General features: G+C 39.6%; 1 protein-coding gene across 3 annotated transcripts in view; it reads left to right on the forward strand.

Moving 5' to 3' along the window:
- DNAJC7 (DnaJ heat shock protein family (Hsp40) member C7) overlaps positions 1-27,196 on the forward strand; it is a 38,122-nt gene that overhangs the window by 7,279 nt on the left and 3,647 nt on the right. Inside the window, exons 2-11 of one of the 3 annotated variants that reach the window (XM_081344301.1) lie at positions 7,742-7,830; positions 8,449-8,573; positions 8,650-8,763; positions 10,164-10,238; positions 13,009-13,127; positions 14,219-14,372; positions 14,988-15,152; positions 23,315-23,406; positions 24,522-24,595; positions 25,706-25,852. In XM_081344301.1, coding sequence (XP_081200427.1) covers positions 7,742-7,830; positions 8,449-8,573; positions 8,650-8,763; positions 10,164-10,238; positions 13,009-13,127; positions 14,219-14,372; positions 14,988-15,152; positions 23,315-23,406; positions 24,522-24,595; positions 25,706-25,852 — 1,154 coding nt within the window. The remainder of the gene's footprint in view (positions 1-7,741; positions 7,831-8,448; positions 8,574-8,649; positions 8,764-10,163; positions 10,239-13,008; positions 13,128-14,218; positions 14,373-14,987; positions 15,153-23,314; positions 23,407-24,521; positions 24,596-25,705; positions 25,853-27,196) is intronic. The other 2 variants (XM_081344303.1, XM_081344302.1) reach the window with 2 other exon arrangements.

Here is a 27,196-nt window from a genome sequence, read left to right on the forward strand (position 1 = left end):
CCGCCCGAAACAGGCTGGGGGAGGCTTCTGCGTACCTCTGGAGGTCAGATCCAGACATCAGAGGCGGCCTCCAAGCCATTTGTGCCTGGAATGGAGATCAGGGGAGGTTTCTGCATGCCTCTGGAGATTGGATCCAGGCGTCGGAGGCATCTTCTAAGCTGTTTCCGCCTGGAACAGAGATCAAGGGAGGCTTCTGCATGTCTCCGGAGGTTGGATCCAGCCTGGATCCAACATCCAGAGGCATGCAGAAGGGTCCCCCAAACTCCATTCTGGGTGCAAATGGCTTGCAGCAGTCCTCCGAGACCTGGATCCAACCTTCAGAGGCTCCGTTCCAGGCGGCATCAGCTTGGAGCAGTCCTCGAGACCTGGATCCAACCTTCAGAGGCTCCGTTCCAGGCGGCATCAGCTTGGAGCAGTCCTCCGAGACCTAGATGCGACCTCTGGCAGGATGCAGAAGCCTCCCTTGGATCTCCATTCCGGAGGTGGCAGCCTCATGACTCCGGAGTTGGGGGGAACAGGAGGCAGGCTCTGCAAACAGCGCGAGAGTTCACGCACCCATTCTCTGCAAAAGAGGATTGGTGCCTGAATGTGTGCGATATTATGACATCCAGGGGCTTCCATCGACTCTCCTGTCCCTCGAAAGCAGGAACCGCAGCAGAAAGAAGACAGATCTTTTCAAGGTAAGTGAGTCGGGCGCAGGAAGAAGGGAGGGGGAAGCATGAAGTATCTTAGTAGGTCGATTAGGCCTGGGGGGCCTGTTCCATCACTAGGGTCTCCCATGGCCTTCCCCACCCTGAAGACACCTCATGTGCACTTAATGAGCTGCATGTGTCTTAACAAACAAGGGAGTGATCTCATTCGAGGTATAAGATTCACTCCCACAAGTTTTCGAGTTATGAGCGGAATGTGCAGGTTCTAATACACTTGTAGCTCGAGGACTACCTGTACGTAACTTGAGATAGTTCTTATACCCTAGTAACTAGTTTATGTGATTTTACTGATCTTATGCATTGCTGTTTCAGAGCCGATTTTTGGTTTATGAAATTTTTGCTCTTATAAAAATCCTTGTGGGCTATCCCAAAGATGCTTTTTACAAAACGCAACTGGATTTTCTTGTTTTCTTTTTCTTTGAAAACATTTCACTTCTCATGTAAGAGAACTGTTCTAACTTCAGTTAGAACTGAAGAAGCTTCTTCGATGAGAAGCAAAACATTTTCAAATTAAAAAACCAAGAATGCCCAGTTGTCTTTTCGGAAAAGTACAACCATGACCTGGATGATTGAGAATCTCCATAGATACTCCTTGTATACTAGTTTTTCTAATCTAAAGAACTCCTGCATATGTGTAATGAATTCCTAATGAATTGAGAGTGTGCCTAAGAACTTTATGCAATCTCACATTTTGTGCAAATGAAATAGACTGTTGCTCTATTTAAATCACCAATTGATATAAAAGATGTACAACCCTTAATTACATCTGCACACTGTAGGGAACAATCAGTAGTAGAGAGAAAACTACTATTAACACCATTGCTTATCTTTTTTGTTGCCATGTATGGAATGCCAGTGCTCCTTAGAAGTCTTTGCCCAGAATATGTCCTATATAATTTTGTTGTCCTCTCAAGATGTCACCATAACCTTGACATCTAAGACCTTTTTTTTAACTGTTCAACTTCGTGGATATCTTTTACTGTTTACCTCTTCACTACCATAACAATCTATGGTATCACATTCAAGAGGCACCTTTCCTAGCATAGCTATTTGCTTCACAGAAGCTTAGAACTATAGGGAGAATTTTTTTTCTTTTTCTTTTTTTAGTTCTTCATTGTTGCTCTGTGTCTCACCCCCAGAGTTCACAGATGGACACCAACTTCTTGCCCAACAAAAAGACCTATTCAGGAAATTAGATAGTATTTTTAGCCAAACCAGATTCTTTTTTCAGCTTCAAAAGCAGCAAGTGGGGAACGCAGCCTACATCAGCGCAAGCTTTACAGAATGACCTCATTCAGACTATGGCATCTGTTGGAAGCAGAAACAACCATTTGTGATATCAGGAGATCCTGACTTCCCTCTTGTTCTGGCAGCCGGTCCTTAGTAAACAAGGACTCTGTTTCTAAAATTGCATCTTAAAACGTAGAACATTCATTAAATGGATAAAAGTGGGTAGATTTTAGTGCCCAAGTTTCTACTGTGTGGTTTGAGATTTAAAGAAACTGCAACTTTTTTGAAGTTTTCTTAGAGATTAAAATGGGTTAATAAGTAAAGGCAGTTTAACTTTACTGAAACATGACTTGCCTGGAACCCCTACCAATTGTGTGTGTGATCTGCAGTGGGATGGTGATAGATATTCTAATACAATTCCAATTTCTGATGTTATTTTTTTCTTTGTCTTTATAATTATTGTAGCACACTGGTACAATGCAAATGTTGTTTTTTTTAAAAAAATCATTTTACTTTATTATTATTTTACTTTATACCTTAACAAGGAGCATAAATATACCTTGAGTATCAAGTCCTTGTTAGCATTGGCCTTTTTCTATTTTGTTGTTTTCCAAAAAAATAAGAACCATTTCTCTCTGATACATCTTTGGGGAGTTATAACTTGTTTACATTTAAAAAGTCCAAAATCAAGCCATGATTTCATATCCTGCTGTTATGCAATAATAATTTCACTACATTCTGATTGTTCTTCGCTTGCTATGGAGAATTGTGAGCCTTAAATATAGATACCTCTAATCTCTTCTTGGCAACCCCCCCCCCACACACACACAAAAAAAACATCCCTGGTGATTTTCAAATCGCATATTCACAGTTAAAAATAGTGGGAATAGGAACGTGGATCTTACTATACCTATTGGATTACATGTGCCATCCCTCTCTTAATCCTTAAATTTTTTGTAGGCTAGGACAAATCAAAGGCATTGTAACTTTCTTGAATTAAACACGATTGTCTACACTGAATGTGAGCAGTATGTATTTTAGTCTTGACCTCCATCAGCCTGTTTGAAATGAAATGTTTTTGGATTCATTTGATTGTATTTACAACCTAATCTACTAAACTGCTCCATTCTAATGGGAACTGCCTGAGGGTAGGAGTCTAGAGAGGTTGGCCAGTGGGTTGAGGTCAAAATGAGGTTAAACCATGTTAACACATACCAATACAACCCTCCATTGTTCTTTTTCTCTCTTGAGATTTTTTTTTCTTCCTAAATGGCTTGTATTGTCAAGGCCAAACAGCTTTACTTAGCTGTTTCCAGGAGTACTAAGGGGGGTGGGATTCCACTGAAGAAACCAATTTAGAGCCATTAGCTTGGATTCAAAGGTGCTTTTTGTTTCTTATGGTTGGCTGTTGCAATAGCTAGTTTGGGAGTTGAATTCCCAGCTTGCTCAAAAGGTCTAGTGCATTCCTCTGTAAAGAGCCTGCTTGCCAGAGTGCTATATTCCCATTCTGACATAGTTTGATAATATCCTGTATGAATTTGGCAGACCCTAACCAGCCATTAGAGTAGAAACAAGCTGTTGTCTTCAATAATTCAACTGAATGCAAACTTCACTTAGAATCATGCACATGTAAATAAGTGACAAGCCTCAAAGTCCATATTAAGGTAGGGGAGAATCAGTGGTTTATGCAATTTCCAGAATTGCATAGCATTTTTAAAAGATAGCATTTTTAAAAGCATTTTCTTGACAACAACAGAAATGGTTTGCCACTGCTGCTTCTGGGATTATTTATCTTTATTCAAACAGTTCACTTTTATTGGTTTTCTTTTTTTTTCTTTTTATTCCATTTTTATAATTTTTATCATTAACTCAAGGTGGCAAACATACCTAATAATCCTTCCTCCTCCTATTTTCCCCACAACAGCAATTCTGTGAGGTGGTAGGTTGAAAGAGATTGGCTCAAAGTCATCAATACAACATCATCATTCTAAGTATTTCTAATATATCAATTACATGTAAACTTACTTATAGTTTGTAATAGCTTGCCCCGATCTGATGGCCTCTGGAGATGTTGAACCTACAATTTCAAGAATTTGTATGACCAAGTCATTGTTAGTTACAAAATCTGGAAGATAACATCTTCAGCAGAGTTTAGGGCAGACATGTCAAACTCGCGACATCACATGACATCGCGCAACATATCGGGACGGTTTTGCCATTGCTGGCAATGGGATGGGCGCAGCTTCCACATGATGTGTCTGGCCCGCAGGCCGGCAGTTTGACACCCCTGGTTTAGGGGATGTCTGTGTCAGTGCTCTTCTGTTTATAAGAGCTTCAGGTGCGGGTGTGTCTTGTGATGGGTCAGGTGTGAGTCATCGGTGGAAGGTTTTTGATGGGTCTTGTGATCGGGAGGTTACATCAGGTCAGGGTCATTGGAAAATGAACTGGTGGAAGAGGGGGCTTGAGTGGCTGGGTTGAGGGTCAGTACTGTCTGGTTGGCTGTGCGATTGATATGGATTCTGTGAGGTTGTAGGTCAGTGTGTCTTTTGATGGAATTGTTTGTGGAGTGACAGGCTTCAATGAACTCACAAGTGTGACGAGAGGTAGCATGGCCGATAATTTTGGTGTTGTTTGGTATCGGTGTGGGTAGAGATTAAGGATTTGGGATTGTGGCGTTAGACTGCCAACTGGTGTTTGTAGATCCTGTTTTTAAATTGACATGATGTTTGTCCCATGTAGAATTGGTTGTAATTGTTACAGTTGATTTTGTAGATTACATTGTTTCTTTCAACCTTCTGTGTCTTGTCTTTGGTTCTAGATAATTCCTGGTAGAGTGTGATTGTGGATTTGTGGGCTATTACTGTCCTAGGAGTTGGAGAATTCTGGCTGTCATCTCCCATATCAAGCCTTATAGCAGAAGAAGTCATAAAATGACTCAAAACCATAGCTTTACCCACCATCAAACCAAAATTCAGGAGACACTTCGTCATCATCAGACGCTCCCAAATTGAAGAAACACACCACCTACTTAATAACATATTCCCTGGGATCAAATTTACAAGCAAAGAGGAAACAAACAACAGACTCCCATTCCTTGACATCAACATCAGGAGACTGGACAATGGAGAACTGCCGCAAACCTACACACATGGACCAGATCCTCAGTTTCACAAGCAGCCACCCCACTGCACACAAAAGAAGCTGTGTCCAGACTCTCTTCAAAAGGGCCAGGATACACTGCAGTACCCCATACTAAGAAAAGCAGAAGAGAAACAGCTACTTGATGTCTTTCTCTGTAATGACTATCCAAAAACTTTGTATTCCAACACATAGCACCCAAACCACAACATACCACACAGCCGACCACCATGCAAAAACTACTACTACCATACACAAAAGGGGTGTCGGAAATGATAGCCAGAATTCTCCAACTCCTAGGGATAGCAATAGCCCACAAACCCATAGCCACACTCCGCCAGGAATTATCCAAGACCAAAGACAAGACACAGAAGAAAGAAAGAAATAATGTAATCTACAAAATCAACAATAACAATTGCAACCAATTCTACGTGGGACAAATATCACATCAATTAAAAACCAGGATCCAGGGACAGTGGCTGGCAATCAAACACCATGATCCCAAATCCTTAATCTCTACCCACACCAACACCAAACAACACCAGTTTGACTGGAGCAACACTAAAACCATTGGCCATGCAACCTGCCGCCACACTCATGAGTTCATCAAAGCCTGTCACTCCACAAACAATTCCATCAACAGACACATTGACCTACAACCAGCCTACGAATCCCTCAGAATCCAAATCAACCAAACAGCCAACCAGAGACAGTACCGACCCTCAACCAAGCCACGCAAGCCCCCTCCCATCACAAGACCCATCACAAACCTCCCACTGATGACTCACACCTGACCCATCACAAGACCTTCACTTGACAACCCGCACCTGAAGCTCTTATAAACAGAAGAGTACTGACACAGACATCCCCTAAACTCTGCTGAAGATGTTACCTAGCCTGCTAATGAAATGTCCGGAAACCAACCCACTGTCAATTTCTGAAACGAACCTGGTTGAAGGAGTCTTTTTCATTCTGAGTTGCCACATAGATGGGCAGAGATGGGAAGTAGTGTTGCTATTCGTGTCACTAGACAAAACATCGAGCAGTCCCATGGGAACCAAGGTCATTCCTGCAGGGGCAGGAAGGAGGAAAGACCCATTAAACCCCCTGGACTGTTGCAACACATAGCGGAGTCATTCCCAGCCCTGGGAAGAAATCGCAATGGATTTTATCATCGAACTTCCTGAAAATAGTGGGAACACTGTGATTTGGACTGTCATCAACCATTTTTCAAAGCAGGCTCACTTTATAGCCTGTCCTGGTCACCCCTCTGCTCAGAAACTAGCAAAACTGTTTTTGAAGCATATCTTATCAGCTCCACAGAGCTCTGAAAAGAATCATATCAGATTGGGGGGATCCAGTTCACTGCAAAGTTCTGGTGGGAGTTTGTGAAGCTGATTGGATCCACTCGGGCTCAGCTCGGCTTTTCATCCGAGTACGAATGGAGCTGCTGAACAAGCGAATGCAATGGTGGAGTAATACTTGATGTGCTATGTTAACTATCAGCAAACTAACTGGGCAGACCTTCTGCCTTTTGCTGAATTGGCATACAACAATATTATGCATACCAGCACCGGTCTTACTCCCTTTAAAGTATCCACAAGCAGGGAATTTGTACCCATGCCAAAATACCCTCAGAAGCCCCCCCTCCTCACAGACACTAACCAAATGGGTAAACACACTGCAGAGCACTTGGGCAAATGTTAAACGAGCCTTGAAAGAAGCAGCAAAGATTTATAAGGAGCAAGCAGATAAGAGGCGATCTCCCCAGAGGCCATTTCATATAGGAGAGATGGTCTACCTCTCGACCAAATACTTAAGATTAAAATTGCCTTGTAAGAAGCTGGAACCCAAATTCATTGGAAAATACATCCAATTTTCCATTGCAGTTTGTTGAAACCAGTTACAAGAAAACCTTAAGGCCAATACGTTGAACCACTCCAGAGACCAACATAGTGGATGGTGATACCCATTATGAAATAAAACAGATTCTTGTCTCTAGTTGTACAAGGGGAAATTACAGTATCTAGTTCAGTGGAAAGGCTACCGTTTGTCAGAAGCTACCTGGGTAAAGAATAGGGATGTAAAGGCAGAAAGATAAATAAATTTCATGACAAACACCTCCAAAAGTCTAGGGAACCATCAGAAGATTAGCATCACATTAATGTGTACTTATCTTATTATTTTACAGGAACTCCTTTTCCTTTCGGGGGCGGGGTGTGTGTGTGTGTGTCTGACCTTCAACTTCTGAAACGAACCTGGCTGAAGCCATCTTTTTCATTCTGAATTGCCACATAGATGGGGGGAGATGAGTGGAAATAGAATTGCTATTCATGTCGCTAGACAAAACACTATGCAGTTTGCCACTATTGCAAACTAAGAAATGTTAACTGCATTTCTTCTTAATAGAAATGGGATTATGTTTATTATTAGTTAAGGGCTATTTTATTGGTTCATTATGGTAATCATTGAGAGAATAAATGTTTTATGAAGGTGCATTCAGTAGCATGAACCATTTTCCAGTACTTAACACATTTGTTATTCAGGGCTCAGGTAGTGTGGTTTCTGGTAAGATAAAGATAGATCTATCACCGCTTTGCTGTTGTCTTGCCTGGATTGAAGGCTGCTGCATTTCAGATTATAATATTTTGTTGGGTTTTCAGAGAAGCAGAGTCCTTCAAGGAGCAAGGAAATGCATTTTATGCCAAAAAGGACTACAATGAAGCATACAACTACTATACAAAAGCCATAGGTGAGAATGAAAAGGAAAGGGATGGGAAGTCTGAAAACTGACCTTTGGGCACACCCAAGTGTAGGTCATGAAGGCCTTTATTTCATTCAATTGGAAATGTCTCTATTCTGGTATGTATGAACTGGCTTAGGTGGATAATTCTTTACAGCAGTCAAATCCAGCATTTTTAATGCAGAAAACCATATAAATGCATACAGAGTAAAGTTTTTTCATGTATTTCAGTCTATGTTATATTCTCTGATTTATGGCTGTTCTAGAGCAGGGGTAGGCAACCTTGGCTCTTTTATGACTCATGGACTTCGACTCCCAGAATTCCTGAGTCAGCATGGCTGAAGTCCACGAGTCATAAAAGAGCCAAGGTTGCCTACCCCTGTTCTAGAGATACAGTATGGATCTAGTACTGTGTATCAAAATAAAAACATTATTAGCATTATTAATATTGAATAAAAAGTAAAATCTACTTTGTGGAGAGAACGAGTTCAAAATCTTGTAGAACAGCACATAGCTTTCTTTTTATCTTTTTGAAAATGCCTTCAAAAAGAGACACTTGATATATATGGCAAGTGAGTTCTTTTCTGCTTCTAAATGAACACTATCTTCTTGTTTCATGTCCTCCAGATACATGTCCCAGCAATGCCAGTTATTATGGAAACCGTGCTGCCACTCTCATGATGTTAGGCAAATTTCGGGAGGCCCTGGGGGATGCTCAGCAATCAGTCAGAATGGACGATAGCTTTTTGAGGGTATGTGACTCATATGTGTAGCTCTCCTGATCCTCCAGCACAGTGGCATGCTTTCATAATTTTCCTATCTTCTCAGGGACATCTAAGAGAGGGAAAGTGCCACCTATCTCTGGGGCATGCCATGGCTGCCAGCCGCTGCTTCCAACGAGTTCTAGAATTGGATCATAAAAACGCACAGGCAGAGCAAGAGGTAAGGTATTGAATACGAGGTTTATCTGAAGAACAGAATATTTGGGGTGCCAGACTTGGATGATTGATCTGGTTCAGCAGCCCTTGTTTCACTGATAAATGTCTCAAGATATGTTGCACTGGGTTATATTAATTTAGTTAACACTTCTTTTGAATACCAAATTTAAGTTTAAGATTTTGTTTTGAAAGTATATAGCTATTCCAGTCTTTCAGTTATACATAGGACATTAGTGAATTAAAAGTTTTATCCCTTGTCCTGGCAATACGCCTGTGAGTATAAGTGATACTGTATCTCTACCAGTCTTTGTTTGGTGAGAAAACTTCCTTTTCCTTTTATATACACAATTTCTGGATTTTCTTTAAAACCCCTCATGTTCTTACTGGAATAATTAATGCTTGTCCTTAAACCACTCCTCCAAATGATTAAAAGCTAATGTACAGAATATATTTACATGATATAATAACATTTTGTTATTAAGGATAAAATCTACAAGATGATCCCTCCTCTGGTGTGAATTGTTCCATTTTTTCCCCTCCATTTGCCTTAAGTGCACAGTATTGATCTTAATGGCAGGTTAGCGTGTTATATTAACCAGGTTTTTGAAATTATCTGAATTTATTTAAATCCTAAAAACCAACATCTGTTGCTCAATCACAGTTTTTTTAAAAAAATGATGGGTGGTTCTGACAGATAAAAGACACTTTCAGTTTTAGCCATGTTTCAAAACTTGCTCCAAACTTTGCCCCTTTTATGTCTATGTGAGTTTAAGACAAAGGGGGGGAATCTTTTGGCAGCACTTATGCTTTATCTGTTGGGCTTAGTCCGATATTTAAAAATCCCACCCCTAGTAGATTGCTCATGATATCCTTGAGGTCTGAAAACACAGTTTGAGGAGCCATGTTGTATTATCATGCTGACTTCTTTAAATATGGGATATAAATGCTTATGTAAAGAGTTGCTTTGTAGAGAAGCATAACTCTTAGAGTCCTCCAGCATAGAGGAGAGAAATTCTGCCCAGAAGTGCTGTAGCATATCTTAAATATTGCCTGAATATATTCAGGAACATCAGAAGTCATGTATGCTAGAAACCTGATTCTTAATCATAACATATATCCTGAAGATATCCTGGGTATAAGACTTTGTGCATCCTGTATTAGCCTGTATTAAGATTGTTGAAAAGTGATGGTTAAATGTTGTTTATCAAAATAGAGGTATCATTATGAAGTTCAAATAAATATAACATTTAAAACATTAGACTCCCCAGTGTTGCTATCTATCCATCAGATACAGTGAGCTCTACTGCTCTCAGAATTCCTGGCTTAGAGCTGATTGAGAATCCTGGGATTTCATTCAGTAGTGAAATGCCTGATGTCCTTCTGATATGATGCCTTCTCTTCCAGCTGAAGAGTGCCAAAGCTGTTCTAGAATATGAGAAAATTGCTGAAGTTGACTTTGAAAAACGGGACTTCCGAAAGGTGATAAACATTGATTGGTGTGTGTGTGTGTGTGTGTGTGTGTGTGTGTGTGTGTGTGTGTGTGTGTGTAATGAGGGAGGGAGGGAGAAAACTTTTTTTATTATTTTGCCTAATTGGGGCCATGAGGCTCCTTTCTTGCTCTCAACATGTACTTAATCTCATCCTTTTCATAAATGGAAAAACAAGTTTGATTTTTTTTTCAGACCACAATTTCCCTCTCTTTTTTTGTCTCTTCTGAGTAATAATTTTTTCTTAATTGCTCTTCAGCAAGATGGTATTGTTGCTTAGCCTCACTCTTTCAGTGTTAAGTCCTCTGTCTGACCTAGTGAATTCTTACTATGCTGCTTTCTAATTGCCAACAGCAGCTGGTTCACCAGAGACAATCAGAAGTTTGTCTTAAGGAAGAAATCTGCCTTGTCTTGAGCGAGCTCTATCTAGGCTTCTCTGTCCCTTACGCAGTATCAAACACGTCCCTTGTTTCTGGAGAAGAAGCTCCTCCTTTTTTGTGGCTCCATCATCTGGAGTGTCTCTGCACTTTCCACACACCCAGTGGTGATGTCACCAGTGAGAAGAATTGGGGGAAGGGAATTTGAGAATCCAGCTGAGCCTCAAACCAACAACAATGTCCTCTTCATATACAGCTGAGAGACCATGAGAACACTCACTGAGGCCTGAAATTTGGGTTCATCATTTGCATTATAGCTGCTCCTTCATTGAAGCCACTTTTATCATTTTCAGCTTCTTAAGTTTCTAGTGCAGTATTTCTCCAAATTTCTGCAATCACAGGACACTAAATAAACATTCAGAAAAATGAGAGGACCACCTTATTAAATAACACACACTTTCATTTTTAAGAGCACAGGAATCAACACTTTCAGATGAACAAGATAAAATTTGGGTATGCCTTGCCATCTTTTCCATTCTTAAATTTTTTAAAATGAAATTTGTAGCAGAAAAAGTATTTACCTTTTGAGTTGTCTTATATGTCCCATGCCATAATAACAATTTTTACTAGAAATTTGCTGAAAAATTATATTCAGTAGAAATCTGAATTCTGAGAACTTAGGGGCAAGTGGATCTCCAGCTCAATGAACTCCTATTTTTCTCATCATTGTCTACCCCATCAACGCATTTCTTTTGGGTTGCTTGAGTGGTGCCATAATTCCACTTAGCAGTACATATGCAAATTCATTATGGGTAATTAACTTAAGATCAATTCACTATTATCCATTTTCTAAATGTTGATATTTACATTTTCCCTTGAATTATGCTTATACTTCAGTGAATCAAGTTTTTCAGTGATTCAAAAATCATTTTACCGGTGGGGGAAAGTGGGGACTAATATAGTGAACAAGCTGTCTTTGTGATGGGAGGCAGGGCTGTGGCAAGTGATCAGGCTTGTCCCATGAACAGAGAAGCTGTGACAGATAAACTAGTGGACTTATGCGGACTCAATTCTAGCACTCATTACTTCTTTGGAAATAGTGGAGAAGATACCATCCTCTATTATTTAGAAAAGCTTTTACCCCAGAATACAGAAGTATGCAAAAAGTATGGTGTATTATTAAGCCATATTTGTCCTGGTCACATAGAAGTTGGGGCAAAGGTATCTAGTTTAAAGATTAAAAGTGGTCTAGATGAAGAGTGTGGAAAGTAGGTAGTAATCTATAGCTTTTTTTTGCTTTTTTTTTTGCCCCTTCCCCCCCAACGCCAAGAGAAATATTCCTAAAGAAGAACTTCTAAATACCAAAGATTTATCTACTATTATCTATTGTCCATATTCATGTTTTGCATCTTTAGGTAGTACTCAGAACCCCCCTCTCCCATTTTATGATTGTGGCATACTTGGGTTTAGGTTGATTTTGCTCTCAAAACAAATTCCACCCAATAATTTCTATGAATAAAGACTATGTGCTTCACCTGTTAGTTCTTCTGGGAATGACTACGTGCATATTTTCAGCCAAGGATCATTTTCAAAATAAAGAAATTCTTATGCTCTTCCAAGAGTAATTAATAGATGGGAGGTTATTGTCGCATATTGGAAAGGCTTGATTCATGTAACTTTCCACAGGAATATCCTGAAGATCAGACCTGCAGAAACCCCTCACCTTACCTGTTTGGGGGGGGGTGTTCCCACTGCTGCTAGGTAGAAAAAAATGATATCAGGTATTAGGTGTGAATGGCCTTAATCAGTGACTAGTAGCAGTTTAGTTACTTGGGGAGGAGAGGGTATTTGTGCTTCTTAAACTTCTCTATGTTCTCTCATAAAAAGGTTCATAAGACTTTTGGGAGAGGCTGAGCTTTGGTGTTTGAAAATTAGTACCATTTCAAGGCCTTAGGCTAATTTGCAAAAGATATGGATCCTGTGCAAAAGACTCTTTATGCAGATCTATAAGTAGTGTTATTTCATAATCTGTGAAATAAATCAGATTTCAAACTTACGGTGGTATGTTCCTCCCTTGTCAACATTGTCCATAGTAACCAATATTGTGCTATGCTGCCTCTGAACCTATTGACTCTTATTTAGCTATTAGGACCAAAAGCTGCTGAGAGATACATACATTATCCATATGCTTTATGAATTATGTGTTAAATGGAAAAGATACTAATTTTTGCCTATCCTGAATTTCAGAGCAGAACTCTCAACTATTACAGATTATTCAAGCTGCATGCATATCTTCAGCAGGCATAGGGTTGCCTTCAAACCAATATCTGAGTTTTTGTTTCTATTCTATTTTTGTTTCTTTTCTGTTTTGTGTCTATTTCCCAGGTTGTCTTTTGTATGGATCGTGCTCTAGAATTTGCCCCTGCCTGTCACCGGTTCAAAATCCTAAAAGCAGAATGTTTAGCTTTGCTAGGTCGCTATTCTGATGCCCAGTCTGTTATAAGGTAAGAACTATAACAGATTTGATGGGAAAGCCTATATGTATAAATAATGATGTAGTTAACACTGAGGGCAATATCTCATGTTCCTGACTGTTAACAAAAAGACTGGAACTCTGCTTTTGCATTATCTAGTATTGAGAAGACACATTGGCACCCAAGACAATTTTTATTTCTCTAAATTACAGTGGAGTCTATGTTTGTTTTTGCTCTTTTCATTTTTGCAAAAACCACAGTTTAAAAAAATATTTAAAAACCGGGATGTATTGTGAAAAGAAAGAGATGGGAAAGGAGAGGAATGGAAATCAAATGAACTAATGGAAAGGTCCTCAAGTAATTTGAGGAGAATCAAACAAGGATATGAATAAAGGTACTGAGAAATAAACTCAGCTTGTTGTTCACAAATGCAGTCACAGAAAAAGTGAGTGTGATTCACAACTCACTTTGGCATAACACAGCTCTTTCCTGTTAAGCTGAATTTGCAGAAGACCCACAAAGAAGGGATAAGGACAACTTCAATCCTGCCCGAACAAGTTCACTATTCGAATCATTCCATTCTGTGTCAGGTTCAGAATTTACAGCAAATAGGAGAAATTATTGTTTAATGAAAAGTGAACAATTAGTGTGCATAATTGACTAAAACATTTTTAGTTCTGATGTATCTTTGTGTCCACAGGACCCCTGGCAGAAAGCAAAATTAAATGCAATAGGAGCCTTCAAAAATGGTTATGTGCACCACCCCAGAGTAGTTATGTGAGATGGGCTATACAAATGTGATTATAAATAAAAATACTCACGTGTATACTTGTTTTGAAATTGACAGAAGGGAGCTGGAATGGAAATGGAAATGGTCCACTAGAATAAAAGCAAAAAAAAAAAGACCAGTGTCAGGAATTAGAGGAAAGGAAAGAAAGTGGACAGCTACAAAGGATGCTGTCCTTGCCTGGAAACTGCAGAAGTGAGGCATCGCATATTGATTTGAAATACTCACATATTGTTATGCTACAAGTTCTTTACAGTATTGATTTGAGAGTAAGAATGTACCCAGCTCTGTTTTTGTCCTGTGATTTTTTCCCCTGCTCCTGCACTGTGTTTAGCGACATCTTGCGAATAGATGCAACAAATGCTGATGCTCTCTATGTCCGAGGGCTTTGCCTTTACTATGAGGACTGCATCGAGAAGGCTGTGCAGTTCTTCGTCCAGGCACTAAAAATGGCTCCTGACCACGATAAAGCCTGCCTTGCCTGCCGTGTAAGCATCAAAAGAAATGCTGGGGAGATGTATGGGTTTTATGACAGGCCTGGGTGGGGGATGGCTTTCCAAATCTTGCTGATTCAGAACTCCAGTGTTCAATGATGAAGGATGCTACTAGTTACAGCATCCTAGAGTTGCTAAAAATGTTTTAAATAAATACTTAAAAGATGCAGAGGTTCAACTCTGACTTACCCGAATTTTTCCAGAGTGCTCCCAGGAATTACTTTAGAAATCCTAAATTTCATGCCATGTTCAAAGGAAGGTAGATGGTGGTAGCAGCTAGCAATCTGTTTTTGCTATTACATTATTAAAGCAGGTGCTAAATTAGGTATTTTCAAACTGAGTAGAGAAGGAATGCTGTCATCTGCATAATAATCTCTTTTCTTCCAAATATTATTAATTGCTTCTTACTACGCAACTTTGGCAACGTATTGAGATGTGCCAAAAATACTTCTCTCTGTTTGCTAGATCCTGAGATTGGGAATTGGGTAATTCTTCAATAGAAATCTTTATGCGAGTTAGCCAACTAAGATTTGCTAAGACAGCCCAAGGTTTGTTTGTTTTTTTAATTACTCAGACTTTCATTATCTCTTGACCCACTTCTTCCTTCAGAATGCCAAAGCACTGAAAGCAAAGAAAGATGATGGTAACAAGGCTTTCAAGGAAGGGAATTACAAGCTGGCCTTTACACTTTATACAGAGGCTCTAGCAATAGATCCAAACAACAGGAAAACCAATGCCAAACTCTATTGCAATCGTGGAACTGTTAATTCCAAAGTAAGTGCCCAAGTAGAGTCTTTTTTTTTAGGTCAGGAATCTCTCTGAAGCCTTTTAACACAGTTTTAAATGTGGGAGACGTTACCTCAAATCTCTCCTTATTGCAGTGTGTAATACAAAAGGGCTTGAAGAATTTTTTTGACCTTCAAGTGTAAAAGATCATGAAGGCAGCATTAGAAGCAGTCGTCTCACCACTGAAACCTGAAATATCAAACATGAGAAATTGTTCGGAATAGCAGTGCCTCTATGTTTGCTTATTTATTTAAATCCTTACAAATCTTATTGTACAGTATGTCAGAGAGTTGAACCACAGTGGTGCCAATAGCATTTGTTCTAGCTGATCTCTGGATTTACAAGTACTGTATCTTGAGTGATTTGGGTTTGGCTCAAAAGAAATTTGATTACTAATAAATGTGGAAAGTGGAGATAGAGTCTCTTTAATTTTTAACTCTGCTGTTGTGCTGTTTGATGCTGAAACTGAGTAGCACAATGTGATCTTTTTGAATTAAGCAAGCGGTATTTTTAAAAACCTGAAAAATATTTTGGAGATTAACAGAATTGGTGAAATAAGAATAAAATCAGAAAGTCATTCTACAAACACCCAAGGATACAAAGAAAATCACTAAGCATAGAGGACATTATCTTTTTTTGCCTCTTGCATTTTAAAGCTCCCCCAAATTATCAAGTGTTTAATGCATTTGGCTGTTCATTTCTGCAGCATTGGGAACAGCAGGAAAAATATAATAGCTGTTGTAATCTGTTCCAGCAAATAAAATCTCTGATAAGAACAAATGCTGATAATTTTGCAAATGAGGTCAAGATGAATATTTCCTTGAATTAGCTTAAATAGCTGCCAACCATCCACCATATATTTTTTCTAGAATGTGGTACATTTGGATGACCTCTTCAAAATTTCATTCTCTTTTTTAGGAAACAATACTTTTTAAGCTTTGCACTATGCAACCATATTATGATTTTGTTATTCCAAATTGTTTAGTTTTTCTTTTTGAAGAGAGAATAATACCTCAAAGCAAGAATTTGAAGCAAAACAGATTATAGGGCAGCCAAATCCACCTTGTCCCACTAATTGTGTAGGGCTGTGAGAATTATGTGAATTACATGAAGATGATGATGATGATGATGATGATGATGATGATGATGATGATGATGATGATGATGATGATAGAAATTTAAGTTGAGCAATTGTGGACGAAGAAACCAATGGTTGTACCAATAGTAATAGGAGCCTTTGGAGTAATAGCCAAAGGGTTGCCTAGATACTTGGAAATTTTGAACTTATCAGACTTGAATATTCTGACGTTGCAAAAAACCACCTTACTTGGAACTGCCTATAGTAAGGGAAAAAATTATTTGAACTGCTGATTTTGTACATTTCTCCACTGACAAAGACATTATCAGCCTATAATTTTAATATTAGGTTTATTTTAACAGTGAGAGACACAATAATCCAGAAAAACACATTTCAAAAAAGTTATAAATTGATTTGCATTTCAATGAGTGAAATAAGTATTTGAACCGTTCGCAAAATATGACTTACTACTTGGTGGCAAAACCCTTGTGGCAATCACAGAAGTCAGACATTTCTTGTAGTTGGCCACCAAGTTTGCACATATCTCAGGAAGGATTTTGTCCCATTCCTCTTTGCAGATCCTCTCCAAGTCATTAAGGTTTCGAGGTAGCTCGAATCTTCAGCTTCCTCCACAGATTTTCTATGGGATTAAAGTCTGGAGACTAGCTAGGCCGCTCCAAGATCATAATGTGCTTCTTCTTGAGCCACTCCTTTATTGCCTTGGCCATGTGTTTTGGGGTCATTGGCATGCTGGAATACCCATCCATGACCCATTTTCAATGCCCTGGTTGAGGGAAGGAGGTTTTCACCCAGGATTTGATGGTACATGGCCCCGTCCTTTGTCCTTTTGATACGGCGAAACTGTCCTGTCCCCTTAGTAGAACACACACACACCCGAAAGCATAATGTTTCCACCTCCATGTATGACAGTGGGGATGGTGTTCCTGGTGTCATAGGCCGCATTCCTCCTCTAAACAGCGAGTTGAGTTGATGCCAAAGAACTCGAGTTTGGTCACATCTGACCTCACTTTCACCTAGTTCTTCTCTGAATCATTCAGACGTTCATTGACAAACTTCAGACAGGCCTGTACATGTGCTTTCTTGAGCAGGGACACCTTGCGGGTGCTGCAGGATTTCAGTCCTTCACAGCGTAGCATGGTACCAATTGTTTTCTTGGTGACTATGGTCCCAGCTGCCTTGAGATCATTGACAAGATCTTCCCATGTAGTTCTGGGCTGATTCCTCCCTGTTATTTTCATTGCAACTCCACAAGGTGAGATCTTACATGGAGCCCCAGACCAAGGGAGATTGACAGTTATTTTGTGTTTCTTCCATTTGCGAATAATCGCACCAACTGTTGTCACCTCACCAAGCTGCTTGGTGATAGTCTTGTAGCACTTTCCAGCCTTGTGTAGGTCTACAATCTTGTCCCTGACATCCTTGGGCAGCTGTTTGGTCTTGGCCATGGTGGAGAGTTTGGAATCTGTTTGATTGATTGCTTCTGTGGACAGGTGTCTTTTATACAGGTAACAAGCTGAGACTAGGAGCACTCCCTTTAAGAGAGTACCCTTAATCTCAACTCGTTACCTGTATAAAAGATACCTGGAAGCCAGAAATCTTGCTGATAGATAGAGGATCAAATACTTATTTCACTCATTAAAATGCAAATCTTTTTTGAAATGCATTTTTTGGATCTTTTTTGTTGTTATTCTGTCTCTCACTGCTAAAATAAACCTACCATTAAAATTATAGACCATTTCTTTGTCAGGGGGCAAATGTACAAAATCAGCAGGGGATCAAATAATTGTTTCCCTCACTGTATATACTCAGACATTACCTTAACAGCTCTTAAATCCTTGGCTAAGACTTGAACTGTTAGGTTTTACCAGTCCCAGACTGTGAACTGAATTGAAGTCTAAATCTTAATAATAATGATAATGATGACAATGAATAATGCCCTTCCATCCATGCAGCGACATTGACAGACTCTACCTACCAAGGCAAATAGGTGGGCATGGATTGTTGCAAGTACATCTGAAGAAGAAAAAAAGAGCTTTGGAAGAATATCTGAAAGACAATAAAGAAGATGCACTGAAGTTACCGTATTTTTCGGACCATAAGACGCACCTGACCATAAGACACACCCAGTTTTTAGAGCAGGAAAACAAGAAAAAAAATACTCTGAACCAAATAGTACTGGTATACTAAAACAGGGCTTTTCAACCTTTTCATCCATTGTACCACTTTTAGGACAAGACAATGTCCGAGTACCACCAGTCGCCCAGCAAGGTGTCAAAAACTTGACACCCCACCCCCAAAAAAGGAAAAAAAAGATAAAGTACAGGTAGTCCTCGACTTACAACAATTCACTTAGTGACTGTTCAAAGTTAAAACAGCACTGAAAAAAGTGACTTATGACCATTTTTCACACTTATGACCATTGCAGCATCCCCAGGGTCATGTGATTTACATTCGGATGCTTGGCAATCAATTCATATTTATGATGGTCACATTGTTCCAGGGTCATGTGATCGCCTTTTGCAACCTTCTGACAAGCAAAGTTAGTGGGGAAACCAGATTCACTTAACAATAATGTTATTGATTTAATTTCTCTCTTCCCCCCCTTTCTCTCCCTCTCTCCCCCTCCCTCCTTCTTTCTTTCTCCCTCTTTCTCTCCCTCTCCCTCTTTCTGTCCCTATTTTTCTCTTTCCCTCTATTTCTCCCTCTTTCTCTCTCTCCCTCTATTTCCTTCCCTCTTTCTCCTTCTCTCTCTCCCTCTTTTTCTCCCTCTCTATTTTTCTCTTTCCCTCTATTTCTCCCTTTCTCTTCCTCTATTTCCCTCTGTTTCTTTCTCCTTGTCTCTCTCCCTCTCTCCCTTTCTTTCTTTCCCTCTTTCTATCTCTCCCTCTATTTCTCCCCCTTTCTTTCTCCTTCTCTCTCTCCCTTTTTCTCTCCCTCCCTATTTCTTTCTCCTTCTTTCTCTCCCTCCCTATTTCTTTCTCTCCCTCCCTCTCTCTCTCTCCCATTGTCCCTTTCTTCCTTCCCTCCCTCTTTGTCCTTCCCTCTCCGTGTTAGAGCAGTACCCATGGAGGCGGCCCTGTGGCCTGGCTTTCTCTTGCCAGAAAGCAAGCTGAAACGGAGCGAGGGAGATTGCAGCAGCGCAAGATTCGTGTTCCTGGCAATCTCCCTCTTTCGGTTTCAGCCTGCTTTCTCTTGTAGCAAAGGAAGCTGAAACCGAGCGAGGGAGATTGCAGGTGCGCGAGATCGGCGTTTCTCAGCACGTGTCAATTCGTGCTCCTGGCAGTCTCCCTTGCTTTCCACTTGCAGAGGTTGGGGCTGGCCATACGGATCACCTTTGGACCATAAGACGCACCCTTGTTTCCCCCCACTTTTGGGGGGGGAAAGTGCGTCTTATGGTCCAAAAAATACGGTACTATGCTGGGAAGGTACTGAAGAGTCCAAACTAGCCTACAAAAAAGACCAAATGCAGAACAAAATGGAGGCATGGGAAGACAAAGCACTACATGGCCAGTACATTAAAAAATAACAAGAAAAGCAGATAATAACAAGACCTGGCAATGGTTAAGAACAGGAAAGTTGAAGAAAGAGACCAAGGGACAATTCTGGCTGCACAAGACCAAGCCTTAAGGACAAATGTATTCAAAGCCAGAATTGAGAAAACAGAAACGGACAGTAAGTGCTACTTAAGCAAAGAAGCTGAAGAAACAATGAACCACCTAGTAAGCTGCTGCAAGAAGATTGCCCAAACTGACTACAAGCAGCGGCATGACAAAGTAGCAACAATAGTACATTGGAAGATCAGCAAGAAATATCATTTGCTTGCATGCAAGAACTGGTGGGACCATTAAATAGAGAAAGTCATAGAAAACAAAGTAGTTAAATTGCTCTGGGACTTTAGAATTCAAATAGACAGGCACCTGCCACGTAACACCTCAGACTTAACCATTGTCAATAAGAATGACAAAAAAGTCTGGATAATGGATGTGGCAGAACCTGGAGACAGTAGAAGAGAAGAGAAAGAACAGGAGAAGATAACCAAATGGAAATAGAACAACTGTACAAAGATAAGCAAAAGTAATACCAATAGTAATAGGTGCCTTGGGTGCAATCCCAAAACAACTGGAGCACCACTTGAACACTATTGGCATTGACAAATTTGCCATCAGTCAATTGCAAAAGATGACTGACAGCTTCCATTCTGCAATGATATCTGCAACACCATCAAACATCCAGATCTGTCTATCCCAGATCCTTAACAGTTCTTAAGTCCTTGGTTAGGACTTGAACTATTACGTTTTTACCAGTCCTGGATTGTGAATCGAATTGAAGATTAAATCAATAGAAGTAGTAGTAGTAGTAATAGTAGTAGCAGCTCAAGATCATGACTCGAATGTAACTGATAATAGAGATAATTTAGAAACAAGTAGTGGAGAGAAGGAAGGAAATTAGAGAAGGAGATGAGGAATGAGAAGCAAGCTAGATTAGATCTTGAAGAGCCAACAGCCAGAGCTGAAATAACTGAGAAAATTAAGACTCAGATGGAAAACATGGAAAGAATTTTATTGCCAAAACTGAATTAATCTCTTAGTAAGAGAAATTTGGCTAAATTATTGAAGAATGTGAACGAAGCTGTCCAGACTATTCTAACAGAAACATTAGCTCAAATAAACCAGCTAATGTATGCAGCACCTTATGTTACTACTGAAGAATTAAACTTGAAAGTTGAAAAGAATAAAGCACTTAAGGGAAAACCAAAGTGTAAAATCCATCTGGAGTTAAAAATAAGAATTTGATTGGATTTAAGTAATTTGAAGAATTTGAGTCAAGAAAACCTGAAGAATAAAAAAAAATCAGAATTAGCCTGACAACAAGATATGACCTGGAAAAAAAGGAAATTGTAGTTGTGGTTGAATAGCTGAAACAAAGAATTATAGCTATTACAGAAAAAGTATATAACTGAATAATGCAGTTTCAACAAAACTCACAATTTTGAGTGAACTGGCATCATTTCTATAAGACTCTTGAAAGTGGACATGGTGCTATGACAAGTGAAAAACCTAACAAAGAAAATAAAGAAAATACCATGAAATTTGGAAGAACTTGTGGGAAAATGACAAGAAGCACAATGGGAATGCAAAATGAATCAAGCAAGTTGAAAGTACTGCAAAAGTGACTAGAATGAAATATGTTCACATAATAAAAGAAATGGTGCAAAAACAAGCAAAGATGGTCAAGAACTGGAGTGCCTGGTTTAGATGAGCTGCATATATACTCAGACTTAGATCCTTGGTTAGGACTTAAATTATTATGTTTTTACCAGTCCCAAACTGTGAATTGAATTGAAGATTAAATCATCATCATCATCATTATTATTGATCATTACACAGTCAGCCAGATGTTCAGACTGGATTTGGCATTTTTGTCTACCTATCAAGTCCTTACGAAGGACCTGGGATAGGCAGATGTGGATGTTTGATGGTATTACAGATATCATCACAGGATAGAAGCAGTTCCTAGTAAGGCCGCCTTTTGCAATTGACTAATGGCGAATTTGTCAATGCCAATGGTGTTCAAGTGGTGCTCCAGTTGTTTTGGGATTGCACCCAAGGCGCCTATTACTATTGGTACTACTCTTGCTTGCTTTTGCCAGTCTTTCTATTTCTATTTGTAGGTCTTTGTATTTTGTTATCTTCTCCAGTTCTTTCTCGTCTATTCTGCTGTCTCCAGGCACTGCCACGTCCACTATCAAGACTTTTTTGTCATTCTTATCGAGAATTGTTAGGTCTGGGGTGTTATGTTGCAGGTGCTTGTCTGTTTAAATTCTGAAGTCCCAGAGCAATTTAACTTTATCATTTTCTATGACTTTCTCTGTTTTATGATCCCACCAGTTCTTGCTTACAGGCAAATGATATTTCTTGCAGATCTTCCAATGCACCATTGTTGCTACTTTGTCATACCGCTGCTTGTAGTCAGTCTGTGCAATCTTCCTGCAGCAGCTTACCTGGTGGTCCACTGTTTCTTCAGTTTCTTTGCATAGGCAGCACTTACTATCTCTTGCTATCTTCACAATTTTGACTTTGTATGTATTTGTCCTTAAGGCTTGGTCTTGTGCAGCCAGAATTAGTCCCTCGGTCTCTTTCATCAATTTTCCTGCTCTTAGCCATTGCCAGTTCTTGTTATTATCTGCTTTCCCAGCTATTTTTTAATGTACTGGCTATGTAGTACTTTGTCTTCCCATGCCTCTATTCTGTTCTTCATTTGGTCTTTTTTGTAGGCCAGTTTGGTCTCTCCAGTAGTCAGTAAGCCTTCCTGATATACTAATTTGAGTGCATCTTCATCATTGTCCTTCAGATATTCTTCCAAAGCCATTTTTTCTTCTTCAACCATCTGGTCTACTTGCAGTATTCCACGCCCACCTATTTGTCTTGGTAGATAAGAGTCTGTCAGTGTCACTGGGTGGATGAAGGGGATGATTCATTGTCATTATTTTTCTGGTCTTCCCATCCATTGCTTTTAGTTCTGCTTGAATCCAGTCCACTATTCCAGCTGTGTATTTAATGACTGGAATTGCCCAGGTGTTGATTGCCTTCATGGTATTTCCTCCATTGAATTTGGACTTTTTCTTGACTTCAGTGTGCTTCATGTTGTCAGCTTGAAGGATACTCAAGTATTTGTAGTAATCTTCGTCATCCAGACTCTTAATGTTATTTTTGTGAGGCATCTTGATTCCTTCGGTTTTCACTATTTTTCCTTGTTTGAGAGTAAGTGTGGCACATTTATCCAAGCCAAACTCCATTCCAATATCTTGGCTATATATACGGACAGTGTTGAGCAGCGATTCTATTTCGGATGATGTTTTTCCATACAGCTTCAGATGTTATTATTATTATTATTAGATATGTGCTAAGGGATCAGAAAGCCATGATCTAAACTTACCTAGGGACCTGTTAAAGCAAAGGAAGATTGAAGTTGAGATGTATTGCTTTCTACTCTTAGAGACTAAAAATAATGCCAAAGGATTTAGTTCCTAAGCTTGGTGTTTGCCTTCCAGCTTGGAAAGTTATGTGAAGCAATAGGAGACTGTACAAATGCTATCAAACTGGACGACACATACATCAAGGCCTATCTAAGAAGAGCACAGTGGTAAGAATGGGCAACTAAAATTGGAGGCAGGGGAATACCTGACTTAATAATTTAAAAAAAAAATTCTTTTAGACAGAACAAAAAATGGTGTCAGGGTAGCATATCATTAAAAAGAACAATTCCAAATAATGCTAGGAAAGACTAGTCTAATAATCTAAGAAGTAGTGAAGATACTAAATCTTTGATTTAGAATGTCCTGATACCTAATATTAGCTGAGTGAGTTGACTGCATTGGGAAGAATATAAAGGTAACCCTTATTTAGCAACCTCAGCTAGGTTGCTGAATGTTCATGTTCAACTTTCCTTTGCTGTACAGACCTGCTGAGGTCATAAATATGAGGATTGAGGAGCATGGTGGCTCACATGATTAGGATGCTGGATTGATGACTAGCAAGCCTTTGTTCGAGACCCAAGAGTTGCTGTGTAGTGGGTCGAGCTCCATTCGCTCCAGGTCCTCCTGACCTAGCAGTTCAAAAGCGAGTAATCACAAGTAGATAAATAGATACCACTTCCGTGAGCACATTAATGGGGACGTGAAAGGAGCCCCCCATAATGTCACCAGCTAATCCTTTTAACCAGGAAACGAGCGGGATGGGACAGGATGAGATCTTCATAATTGCAAATGGTTGCTAAATGAGGCAGTTGCTAAACAATTAAAAAAAACAACTATTTTCCTTTTTGAAATTTTTTTCCATGTACTTTCATTCTCTCATTTTTACATTTGAGAAGTTTAGGACTATATTCTTGCTTCTGCTCACTCCAGATTTCATTCCAAACCTTTGAGATAATTGGGGTTAAAATGCACCAGATCAAAACTATTCCATGAATTTCTGCTAGATTCAGCTGCAGTACTCTGTTGATTCAAGTGGTTTAGAAATTAGGCCACATTGCTCATCATATCAAATTTGATATCCTGTAAATCACTTTTCTATACAGTACTTCCTCCCTGACTTGGTAGGTATGTAGAGATGGCTCACAGCTGAAAAATAGGTTAGGAGGGGTTTCTCCTTCACTTTAGCTCAAATCATTTTCTGATTTTTTTTCTCACTTACGGTAATCTGTTGTAATTTGTAGCTTGTTTTGAGACTTAAAAGGTTAATTATGCCTTTGCTTAGTTACATGGACACAGAGCAATATGAAGATGCTGTGAGAGATTATGAAAAGGTTTACCAGACAGAGAAAACTAAAGGTAAATATAGAGCATTTACTTCTGGACTTGACTGGTTTTTTATAATATTTATTAGCTAATCTAGGCTACTACAACTAGGGATGATGGGTACACTACTCACTATTGCTTAAAACCAGTCTTAATTATTATTTTCAGACAATCCTATTTGATTTATATCACACTTTTTTCACTCAGGAGCTCAAGGCAGCATGCATAGTGCTTGCTCCTGTTTTTTTTCACTACAACAACCCTGTGAGGTAGGTTTGTCTGAATGAGAGCAGTTGAGCAAAGTCAGGCTTCCATGGCTAGGGCCACTCTGGAGCCTGGATGGTAGCAATTATATCTCACAGACTTCTTCACTCTGAGTTTTCTTGGTATTTAAGACATACTAGATAACACAAAATCTATTGGGTCATCCTTTCAGAGATATTTACTTACTTACCACTTGCCCACTTCTGTGCACACCCTCTCTGACTGACCCTTTCTACACCTTCCTCACACTGTCTCACACCCTCATGCACCTTCCCTAACTCTCGCCACAGCACCTGTGTGCACTAATCTTCCCTCACAATCTCACACACACACACCATCCCTGTGCACCCCCTCATTCACTCCCCCAACCAGCAGTAGCCACTTACCTACTTGGCAGCCTGAGATTTCCAACTTCCTGCCAGCTTCCCCAATGATTTTCCTTGTGGAAAGCTGGCAGGAATCATTGGAAATGATGGATCACATGACTGCGGCAGCTGAGTTTCAGTTCTACTGGAATGATAGATCTCAGGTTTTGGACACATTCTTTAAGTTACCTCATTTGAGGTACTTTGATTCTAAAATGATTGCCCTATGATGCACAGTTTCACCCAATTAAATATTACAAATAGACAAACAGGAGATTTTTAATAGTATATAGTTAGATTCCAGACAAACAGCTGTTAGTAGTTCTAATTTATCCCCTTTTAAAAATAAACTAAATTGGGAGCCAGTGACAACAAATCTTAACTATTGTATATTGCATCAAAATGTACTTTATTAGTCCTGAATTTTCCCTTATTTAGCCTGCTTGGAGGAGAATTGCATTCATTGTGTAATTTGTTCTTGCAGCTAAAAACATTTCCCTCTGATATATTGTAGAACACAAACAGCTACTCAAGAATGCACAGATGGAATTGAAGAAGAGCAAAAGGAAAGATTATTACAAGATCCTGGGTGTGGATAAGAATGCCTCTGAAGATGAAATTAAAAAAGCATACCGGAAACGGGCCCTAATGCATCACCCAGGTACAAAAAAAGTTGCCCCAGTTCCACTCTTAACTGTTCAGAGATTCTTTAACTGAGGGAACTAGAATGTCATGAAAGGAATATACTTGACAATGTAAGCTTTCTTACAAAGGCTCCTCTGTTGTCTGCTTAGTGCAAGACCCTCCTCTCCCCTTTTTAACATTGCCAAAGCTTTGATTGGGTGAAAAAGGTGGGGTGAGAATGTAGTTGTCTCAGAAGACAACATTACTGGACTTTTGAGCCATTACAGTAATTGTGATTATCATTGTGCTAGGAGTTTTAACTGGTAAGTGATACAAATCAAATATTCAAAAAGGTGCATTGGTATGAGTTTTTTGATACTGCTACATTTTCAGTAAACTTCCAAGAAGAGAATAAGAGACTTGAGGACTTCTTTTTGTTTTCCTTCTGACTAAGTTGTTGAGTTCCAACTTCTCTGGAACTGAGGGTACACAGTAACGAGTCCCTTCAATAGGAACAAGAAGAGAATATTCAGAAGTACTGAAGAAGATTGTTTTTCTTTTCTTGTTTAGAAAGTGGCATGATGCAATTTCAATTTTTACAGCTTTATTTAAAATGGAATAATTGCTCCATTGTCATTCTCTCAACACAGTTATGTACAATACACTATAAAACAGATGGTTTCACACCATCCCCTTAGTACTACATGGCCTTTATCCAAGCACATTTAAAGAACACAAAAATTAAATTCCTAATATTTTCACAAAATGTAATACTAAAATAAACTTTCAGACCAAAAGTTATAAAAGTTCCAAAGGAGCCAGGAAACTACAGGTAGTCCTTGAGTTACAATAGTTCACTTAGCGATGGTTCAAATTTATGACACCCCCCCCAAAACTACTTACAAAATAGTCCCGAAGTTATGAATGTTGCAGCACCACAGCAGTCATTCACTCCTATGACTGACCATAGAGATGCTGTAACATTCCCCCTGCCCATCCTGTCACCCATCACTCACTTACCTTTTGAAAATAGGAAATAGAAAATATAAGAAGCAGCCGTCTTCTTATATACCCTTCTGTCCTCTTTGCAAAAGGCATTTGACGAGGAGAATGGAGGCCCACAGGGGTGCAAGATCACTCCCCTGCAGGCCTCTGTTCTCTGTGCCAAAAGCCTTGAGCAAAGGGGACAGAAACTTGGGGGAGGTGTGAAATCGCGCCCCTGAAAGCTCCTGTCTTTGCAAAAAGCTTTGTGTGTGAAGAACGGAGGCTTACAGCTTTTTGCAAAGAGGACCGCAGACTTCAGGGGTACGAGATTGCACCTATGCAGGCCTCATTCCCCTTTCCTCAAGGCACCTTCAGGCTCACCAAAGCTGCCTGGTGT

Source organism: Vipera berus (genome assembly GCF_964194415.1).
Source record: "Vipera berus genome assembly, chromosome: Z".
NCBI classification, from domain to species: Eukaryota; Metazoa; Chordata; class Lepidosauria; order Squamata; family Viperidae; genus Vipera; species Vipera berus.